General features: G+C 38.8%; 1 protein-coding gene across 2 annotated transcripts; it reads right to left on the bottom strand.

The window, feature by feature from the left end:
* Positions 1 to 591: 591 nt before the first annotated feature.
* prkag1 (protein kinase, AMP-activated, gamma 1 non-catalytic subunit) lies at positions 592 to 4945 on the bottom strand. Of its 2 annotated transcripts, none has more exons than XM_047584071.1 (13): positions 4694 to 4945; positions 3773 to 3824; positions 3598 to 3698; positions 3425 to 3506; positions 3280 to 3338; positions 3094 to 3139; positions 2923 to 2977; positions 2417 to 2543; positions 2049 to 2214; positions 1929 to 1966; positions 1634 to 1780; positions 1199 to 1325; positions 592 to 1107 (listed from the first exon to the last, which is right to left on the bottom strand). In XM_047584071.1, the coding sequence occupies exons 1-13, from the start codon at positions 4700 to 4702 to the stop codon at positions 1097 to 1099; spliced, it is 1020 nt and encodes a 339-aa protein (XP_047440027.1). In that variant the 5' UTR covers positions 4703 to 4945; the 3' UTR covers positions 592 to 1096. The 2 variants fall into 2 exon arrangements, with proteins under 2 accessions (XP_047440027.1, XP_047440028.1); XM_047584072.1 differs by having other exon boundaries at positions 1226 to 1325; positions 4694 to 4940.
* Between the last annotated feature and the right edge of the window lie 5218 nt (positions 4946 to 10163).

The raw sequence follows: 10163 nt of genomic DNA, 5'->3' as shown, positions 1-10163 counted from the left end.
TATATTAATGGTTTAATATTCCACCAGACTTAGGCATAACATGATCCTTTAAACTGGATAACATACTACTTAAACCAATCAGGCATATCATTATGACCACTGACAGGAGAATAACATCGACCATTCAATGTTCTACTGGAAAACTTTTGGACCTGGCATTCATTGGATGTTACATAGACATGTAGCAGTCATCCCCAGCAGGATGCAGCCTGACACAGAGACACATACACAAAACACTTTAGGAACAGTCAAAAAAAAAAAAAAAAACATGAAGAACAGCACAAGGTGTTGACCTGGCCTCCAAATTCACTAGATCCCAAACTGATCAAGTATCTGTGGGTTGATCCACAGAGGCCCCTCCCCTCAACCTATAGGACCCAAAGACCCCCACTAACAACATTCTGTTACCAGACACCACAGGACACCTTCAGAAGACCCATGTCCATTCCCTGAGGAGTCACAACTGTTCTGGAGGCACAAGGGACCTACACAATATTAGGAAGGTGGTCATAATGTTATGCCTGACCCGAGTATTCATACGCATAAAAATGCTCAAGAAATGTGTGATCTGTTAGAATAAAAACACAAATCAGCCAAAGCCAGTTTAATATTACCTTGAGGCAGGCCCTATGTGCTTGTAGATTTCATCCTTTTAACAGAAATGAAATACTTCAAACAAATGACCATACAGGGATATCAGTTCTCCTTCACAAGGTAATTGGTTATTATTGGGAAATTTTTTGTAATCAGTCACAAAGAACTGACCCTGTCTATGAAGATCAGCTACTGAGGTGAGTAAAGTGCTGAGTTTCCTTGAGTGACTACACCTCCTTCTCAAAGGTTTTTTGGCTGTATGGTGATTCAGAAATTGGTTCAATTTTCAAGAAGCTCTGTGCTACTACAAGTATATGTTGTATTGCTAAAACATCATATTTTTATTTTGCAGAAAGGGAGAAGTCTTCATCTGTGAATGTTACAGGAGATGGATAATACTTCTGTACACTGTTTTAATTTCCCTCTGGAATATCTGTTCGTTCTCCATTTGCTCTGGCCTCGTCTTAAAAATACGTAGCCTTTCCACATTTCAGTGACTTAGTCAAGCTGTGACTGTAAGAAGAAAAGAAAACAAATGATCACTTAAAACAAATTTACAATGCTTATTTTTAATGCTTCACATATTATATTGGTGTTTATTTACCAAAGACAGCCACACGGCTGTATTTACCTTCTTCTCCATCAGTCAGCACTAGTGCCTGGAGGATATCTGAAAGGGACACTATTCCCTTCACCACCTCCTGCTCGTCCACCACCACCAGCCTGTGCACCTGGAGGACAAACAGGAACACCGTTCATGTTCCTCTCAAAAAAATTCTAACATAGCAACACAGCAGTGGCCACTGCAAGAGATTAGTCTATAAGTTTTTCTTTTTTTTTTTTATTCAAATGAAATATGAAGAATGGCAGACATCAGAGAGAAGGGTATGTCAATGGGGTGGCAAAACATTTACATTTCCAACAACGACAACACTGAAGAAAAGATGCACTGGTCTGTTTTTCAGGTTGTGTTTGATGAGGAACTTGGAGGGTAAGCCAGTCAGACACTTTTTGACACATAATGACATCTTCTTCTCACCTCAGCCTCCACAAGTCTGTTGATAATGGCTTCCAGTGTCTCATGCCTGTTGCATGTCAGCACTCCTTCAAAGTACTGAGAGCGGTGCTGCAAGGCTTTGGTCACTGTCACGTCCAAGTTGTTGTACGTCTTTTCTGCTGCCAGGTTCTGTATAAGATGTGTCCTTTACATACAACACTTACATACACACTCCACTATACATCGTTCTTATTATTGCCATCTTCAATTATCATGTTCACAAGAATGTACCACAACAACATAAAATACAAATACAAAGTCACTGTTTTTAACTTACTATAACGTCAAATTTTGAGTATATGTCCACCACTCGACCTGCAGGACAGTGACGGCACACAAGACATATTAAATTCAAGAGCAACCTCGTCATTAATGCAAAACCAACACGGGTGACTACCTTTGTCGTCCACAACAGGGAGTGCTGACACTCGCTGCTCAACAAAAATACCCAGAGCTGTGTACAGTGGCGTGTCTTTACGGACCACTGCTATGTTCTGGAATGTCCCGATGTTCAGTTCCTCTAAAGTTTGTCTCAGGAATGAAGGTTTTGGCATCTCTGATATCTAGAGAAAAAAAGATTGCACACACTGGATAAAAACTGAGTGTTTGTTCAGTAAGTTTAAACATGGACATGCTTCAAATTTGACATCTAAACGGTTACAACCACACGCAAGCATACATACAAACAAACAAAAAACATCAACAGCAGATGATTTTAAGTATTTAATGGAGCAGCAGTAAGGTGAGAAGCCCAGGGAGACTTACAAAAAGCTTCAGGAACTTGAGAATCCTCTTATGTGTGAGAATATAGAGTGTGTTTCCTGTGAGGGGGTCGATTACAGGCAATCTGTGGATCTTGTTCTTCAGCAGAGATGAGACTGCATCATACAAACTGTGATACAAAGATGTTGAGTGAGGGCTGAGTTTATCAAGTAATTTGAGACATGGCATGTCGTGACAGAACAGAAACTAAAAAACTAACAAAGAAGGAGATTGTTACTATTGCTACCCAGTCAGATCTGGGCGTCTTGGAAAGAAATGCATGTTGGGTATAGTGATTGTATAATAAAATAAATGTTTTGCAGTTACAGACAAAATTTCAAATTTCCCACAATCGATCATGAAACATGAAAAAAGCTTTTAGTAGCCCAAGCTACATGAATGTACTAATAAACATTAAGTACAACATCAACTTCTAAAGGGCAATAAACCCACACACATTTAGAGAAGTGGATCAACAAAATTCAGACACTTGTTCGTGCTACACTCACCTTGCATTGGGAGATATGCAAACCAAAGGCTTGAAGGAGTCTTGAAGGTACAGCTCTATTGTAAAAAAACAAAAAAAAACAAAAAAGTACAATCTAGTTTAGCCTTAAGATTACCAGAGTAAATGACACTATTATTGACAGTATTATAACACATTCATTAAACACTCTCACCTCTCCACGTCTCAATTTTGTGTTCTTCCAACTCATATATCTGAACCTGAAGGAATACAATAAGAGAACAGGTTAAGTAACTAATAAAAAAAAAAAATGAGTCAATTAATATCTTATTTATATCCAAAATAATGATACAGATGGAGATTTAATGTTACATCTCCTGAAAGACAACAATCATCTTACCAAGGGAGATTTGTAATAGCGATGAAGAATGTTAATGAAGTCTGTGATGGTTAGCATACCTGCAGAGTACAAAGAGGAGCATAAAATCTGTTTATTATGTCACTTATGGTAAGATGAGACAAAGTCAGATGAAAATGACACTTACCAACAAAGCACTGCTTCTTACTGTCCCACAGAGGAGCTGCTCTCACCCCATTAGAAACAAGAGCGAAAAAGGCCTTCTTCACCTGCACCATTATTCACACAAAAGATTTTATCTTATAGATAGATAGCAGAGAAAGAGAGAATTTTGGAAATGTATATGAGGTCTCTGTTCACCTGAAGTGAAGTATCAAACACTACTAATTTGGAGCTGGTGGGTACAAGGTCATAACAACGGTGGGACTTCATAAACCTGGTGTACACATTGTGCTCTGGGTCTGAGGAAACAAGGAAGATGCGATTAAGGACGTGTCTCTGTGTGGTCTCTAAAGATTTATGCAAGTTCCTTTACCTTCTGTGACCGTGTCCTTTTTGCCCTCAACATCATTGATAGTTACTGGAATCTAGAAGAAAAGGTCAACGAGCATTACAGTTCAGGTGGTATGGGCATACTTCCAGATACAAAAGTAGATACATGCTTAAACAATCCCGAGCCATGCTAGACTATTGAGTTCATCTGAAATAAGGGAAGAAACAGTGACTGGTCAGATAAATAAATCTGTACCCATGATGTTTAAAAGTCTGTTTAGTCATGACACTTGACATGGTTGAGTTTATGAAAAAATACAGGTACATTGGAATTCTTGTGCGTTTCCTTCAGTGAATCTTCCTAAAATTTAAGAGGACAAATAAGTTTTTTTTAAAGGCAGGCATACACGACAGGCATAAATGATACTATGTCAGTTTACATTTATCTAAATGCCTCAAGTGTATCCATCAGGTTTCTCCAATATGTCAGATGCTACATTAAAACCCAAAGCAGCTGACACAGATACTTTTATAACATAACGATGTTTAACGTCATCGTGACACAGAACATATGTGCAACCTGAATAACGGCATTATACAACAGGAACTTAGCGAAGCGTGGCGAATTCAGCTAGCACCACAATGTGTTGACATTATCAAACCGGTCGAGGTGACTTTTCATTTCGGCTCGGGCTTTAGCGTTCACTTCCTCGGCGAGGCATTATGCAGCCTATTGTCGATTTTTACCGGGACTAAAACTGCACTTGTGAGCTTTTCTGACGGTTAACCGACCTCACCAACAAGATACTTAGCTCAAAAACTACTACTACTATCAAGAATTAGCTCGCTAGCTAGCTGCTACCGTTAGCATGCCTCGAAAAGTCGAGTTAGTTTATTTATTAACAGGTGGAGAGTCTTTGTTGGAAAGTTGTCTAAACAAGTGACAGCAGGCTAGATAACTTACACAGTCCATATTCCATTAGCCGAACCGCCTTCCTGTAGCCGCCGGGTCGGAATACAACAAGGAACAGCACCTGCACGTAAGTCACTGCGCAGCTTTTCCGCTACAACATAATAATGAGCAACAGGAATTGGGTGCGCAGTCCTTACCGTAATACAAGCAAGAGACAACTACTGGATGTGGTGCGCACTGACACCCTGTGACTACTTGTCAGGATCTTCCTAGTGGCCCTGTGACAACTTGGATCCCTCCCAGTGACACTGACGCCCTGTGCGTTACTGGCAATAACTGCCGCTCTTTTAGGCAGAGACTGTCGCCCTTTCCGCAGTTGACGAAGCACTTGTATTCATCGAGTTGTATTTAAATAAACCAGGAAGGGAAAGATAATTAGTGGATAAGACCCTATATACCCTATCCTATATTCAGCGACTGCTCGTGTTTTGGTCTAATGTGTTGTACTTTGGTACCATTGCTACTGCGTTGTCTCAGGTCCACCTACTGTTATATTTTACAAGTGGTCAGCCTCCTGTCCTGGTTATTCTGGACACTTACCTGTCTGTACTGATACAAAATTGTAGCGCCTTGACTAGATGAACACTAAAAAGAAGCCTTTTCAATCACCACAATACATGACTACATGAGAACCACCCATGAGAAAAAAAAGTTGTAATTTGAGAAAAAAGAAATTTCGTGAAAAAGTTGAAACTTTCTTATGTATTCTGTTTTCTAATAATACATAATGATAGAAAATGATGTAGGTCTAAGTTAATTCACCACAGTTTCTTTGTTTTAAAAGGTTATTGATTTCTGTTCTCTTCACACATGTGTGCTTCATGTACATTTCTGAAACTATGTCTCTATTATTACTCTTATAATTCAAGACAACAACATCTGGGAACATAGGAAAAACTTTATTAATTCTCAGTAGCAACAACAACAATATTGTCATTACTATCTCTCTGCACATGTCCCTCATACACCTTCAAACCTCCAAAAAAAAAAGAAAAGAAAAACCACACAGTCCCCAGTGCAACCATGCTTTCATACCATTACACTGCGTAAGCCTCCTTAACCTAGGAGAGTTTAACTTTTATAAGACACAACAATTATTTATTTTGTATTTGCTGCATTTTAACAGGTCAATCATTCCTAGACATAAAAGCAACATGTCTATGGATCATGGTGTGGGAGCAAGTGACACCGGTGGCTCATTGCTCATGTATGGCAGGGCTGGTAGAGGTGTGTATGCACCCAGAAGCCATGTGCATGAACAGAGTTAAGTGCAAAGAAGGTTCTGCAGCACATGAGACCATCCGCTGATGAGTTCAAGTTCTTCTATGATCAGCACCACCAAGAGGTAAAGACCAAGAGGCAAAGCCCAATGTGCAATCCTGTCAGTCATCAAAGATCATTCCCTTAGATACATGCTCAAAACTGAACAATTAAATCTGTCAACACCTCTGACAAGTCTGTATTTAAACACCAGGCTTGAAATGGATTTCCTATACTGCTGAAAGAGGTTACCAAGATCTTTGAAGAGCTCCATCTCACACGAGAGCACATTAGAAATGCAAGTCAAGAATGCCATAATCTCAATATATAAACGTCACAAAATTCATTGCGATTACTTTAATTCTTTTGTGATAATTACACCTGTTTCAGTTGTTCAAATCCTTTTTGAGTGTTTGTTACTTGAGGAGAAGACCATTGAACAGAGAGAATCAAAAGTGTGGTTTGATCAGAGAGCAGAGCAGGAAAAGTTACTGGATCATCGTTCCACGAGACAGCCAGATATACTTAGATTTTATTGTCCCCATGGGGAAATTCTTTTTCACTGCCCATCTCCATTCCACCGACTCCAACACATTAAAGCAGACAGCAAGTCACATGGTAAAAAAACAAACACACAAACAAAAAAACACAAGGGACACACATTGTTAAAACAGACAAAACAGTATCAAGCCATTTATCCATTTAGCAAGGCCTTTTGTTAAGGGCAGCTATGGCAACAGGTATCATGTTTTTTCCAGAGTGAGTCATTCTGCACCTCAGTGCTCAGTATCTTTGCCCTGAGGGGAGTGGGATGAAGTGGATGTTTAGTGGGTGTGTGATGACCTGTTCTACTGTGGTTGCGATGCATGTAATTGCCCTGCTGTTGCGATCTGTTTGGGAAGGTGAGACCTATCATTCTGGAAGCTGGTTATGCGTGGTGGTAGTTTGGTCTCGTTTTTAACAGATAGCATGTTGAAGAAGTAGGTTGAATAGTACAAGTGTATGGATTGGATCACACTTTTATATAGCAGCAGGAGACAATGAGAGAGCAACAGAGTCCTTTCAGTTTGCGAGTATTTGCTGAGTGTTTCAGAAACTGCTTATCTACTGGGATTTTCACGCACAACCATCTATAGAGTTTACAGAGAATGGTCAGAAAAAGAGAAAGTATCCACTTTGGGCCTCTTAGCACAATTTGAGCATGGTTTAAATGCCACAGCCTGCCTGATTTGATAGTTGCTGTTGACCATGTCCATCCCTTTATGACCACAGTGTACCATCTTCTGACGGCTACTTCCAGCAGGATAATGCACCATGTCACAAAGCTCATATCATCTCAAACTGGTTTCTTGAACATGACAATGAGTTCACTGTACTCCAATGGCCTCCACAGTCACCACATCTCAATCCAATAGAGCACCTTTGGGATGTGGTGGAACAGGAGATTCACATCATAGATGTGAAGCCGACAAATCTGCTGCAACTGTGTGATGCTGTTATGTTAATATGGACCAATGTGGACACCGTGTTAAAAGTAGGCCACGAAGAGTTAGGGCAATTGAGCCAGTGAGTGTTATACGTATAGGTTTATGAAGCAAGACAACCTGAAGCATTTTACTACTTTAGTATGAACAAATACAACTGAGAACTGGATTGAGAAATGATATATAACCTTACACTGTTAGGGTTTCTTTTGACATAATGAACATGTACATCCAGTATCATCCATATATCTCATTGTTGTGCTGTTTTCATCAGATGAGGCGTAGAAAATGAGAACACTGCTAGAGAATCCTACCTGATGGCCTTGAAGATGGCCATGCAGACCTCAAGGTTGCAGCATCAGGATTTATCGCTAGCCAGCTGCCACGGATCAGTGCTTCACCAGGGGGCCTGGTGACCTGTGCTTACTGTGAGCCTGGGCCTGGCATGTTAGAGATGGTGTCCTTTAGTGCAAAAAAACAAAAAACAAACAAACAAACAAACAAACAAAAAACCACTCTACATGAAGGTGCCAAAGACTCAAAGTTCTGTCTAACTGCCAGTGAGGAAGGTATAATGACAATGAAACTAGATCACGGTTACATATATCAAGTGTAGCCCAGATGTATGTAGCAGAGGTACTGTGATTTGGACACCTTCAGAATTTTTTAAACACCATATCCTTTTTTTTTTAAACATAATGTTTTTTGTTTGTTTTTTTCCATTGCCACAGATTATAAACTCATTTACTTAAAAACATAAAACACAATACATTTACAATAAAAATGTGAAATAATGTAACAGACTTGCAGGTCTCCTCAGGATTAGTAAACACAATAAAATGAAATAAAATTATTACTACACTCAAACACAACCCTCATCCTCAACAAATCCAACCAATTCATAGCATTATACCAATAATATGTGGGTGAGAAAAAAAAATCAAACAAACAAACAGAAAAAACAACAACAGACAAATAATTTGGGGGAGGTAGAGCCTCACATACATTGCCAATTTCAAATAATCAATTACTGGGCTCCATCTTCTCAAAAAAAAAAAAAAATTAAAAAATAAAAAAAAAAATCAGATTTTAATTGTATTTTGGCTGTTATTTTTTCCATGAAGTATGTGGAAACTATGTTATTATTTCCGTTTTGCTGTATCGTGGGCGGATGAGGATTCCACCAAAATAAGATGATAATCTTCCTTGCAATCAGTAGGAGAGTATCTAATATATACTTTTTATGACTGGGATCAGGCCTAAAATATCCAAGGTTAAATCAATACCTAGGATAGCTAGTATCTCTGAATGGATACATTGCCAGTACGAATTCAATTCTGGACAATTTCCAAAAAATACGTGGATGATCCCCAATCTGCTTGCAATCTCTCCAACATAACTTTGTTATTCTTTGATCATATTTAGAAACAATACTAGGAGTTCTAAAACATCTGATTAACTAATTAACTAAATTCTTTCCAGGCTGGACTACTGGTAATTTTATGAGCTCTTGCACACCCCCTCCCAGTCTTTATCCTCAGTAGTCACATTTAACTCTAATTCCCATTTCTCCTTAATATCCAAGATATCACATGTCAAAAAGGATTGCAGGAATTCATACACCTTTGATACAATTTTCATATTATCCTTTTCTAAGATAAGCTAATTAGTATTGACTCCAGTGGGGATGGTGGTGGTTTTAGTGTATCCCAACCTTTATGTGACATGAAATAGCATCTGATTTGTAAATATTTAAAATGATCCCTAGAGCTGAGCCCATATATTTTTTTCAACTGATTAAATGATTTATATTACACCCTTCAAACAGCTAATGGATAACAATGATCCCTTTCTCTGCCCAGCCCAGAAAACCCAGCTCCATCCTACTCAGTAGAGTCCCTAATGTTAACTATATGTTAACTTACTTGATATTGATGGTGGTAGATTTAAATATTTTCTCACAACTGACTGGATGTTGACTCTAAGTACACCCACTATCAATGGTAATGACTCTAGAGGTGAATGGGGGCTAGAGCTTTATTCCATCTCACGCCAATTTAATTGATTATTAAGCTTTAACCACTTTATTTACTCAATTAGCTGTGAAGGCCAATAATATACTTTTAGATTTGGGAGGCTGCAGATTTGGGGTAAGTTAACACTTTCCCTTTAATCCCTGATTTCCTCTTTTGCCATATCATACCCTTTCAATGGCACTTGATGATGAGTATTGGAAGGTGGTTGACTTTATCAAGACAGACTTGAAAATGTTTAGGGTGCAAAAAGCAAAAAAGAAATAAGGTGCTCCACATGTGAGACACTCGCTGTCAAAACTAAGCTCTGTGGCCTCATATGGCCTTGTGATGGCTACACCCACAGTCACCCAACAGAATGGAAGTGGATAACCCCCTGGCACTGACACCTTCAGTTTGTAGTTCATTTGTGCTCTCAATTAGTTGCTTTCAATAGTTTTCTTTTCACGCTTTCCATATAGTTTACAGATAAAAGACAACACGGGCTTTGTTTCACACATTACATATATATTTTATGCTGCAGGTTACAGTAATTAGTTCTAATTGGATGCATACATTTAGATTATCAGTAGATTAGATTAGATCATCCAGTTTAAATTTTATGTTAGTTTACACCTGTCTTTCTTTCTTTTCTTTGTTTTTTTGGTGTTCCTGTGCTAAGGTCCATCTAGTGCTAAGGGCCAA

This window comes from Mugil cephalus, chromosome 4, assembly GCF_022458985.1.
Source record: "Mugil cephalus isolate CIBA_MC_2020 chromosome 4, CIBA_Mcephalus_1.1, whole genome shotgun sequence".
Classification (NCBI taxonomy): Eukaryota; Metazoa; Chordata; class Actinopteri; order Mugiliformes; family Mugilidae; genus Mugil; species Mugil cephalus.
This window is presented reverse-complemented; position numbering and strand designations above follow the sequence as displayed.

What these genes read in the sequence shown, in the direction of transcription:
- prkag1 (XM_047584071.1), bottom strand. An exon ending in CAAAATTGAGACGTGGAGAG is followed by an intron (nt 2,978 to 3,093) that starts GTGAGAGTGTTT and finishes TTTTTACAATAG; the next exon opens with AGCTGTACCTTCAAGACTCC. An exon ending in ACTCAAAATTTGACGTTATA is followed by an intron (nt 1,781 to 1,928) that starts GTAAGTTAAAAA and finishes CATCTTATACAG; the next exon opens with AACCTGGCAGCAGAAAAGAC.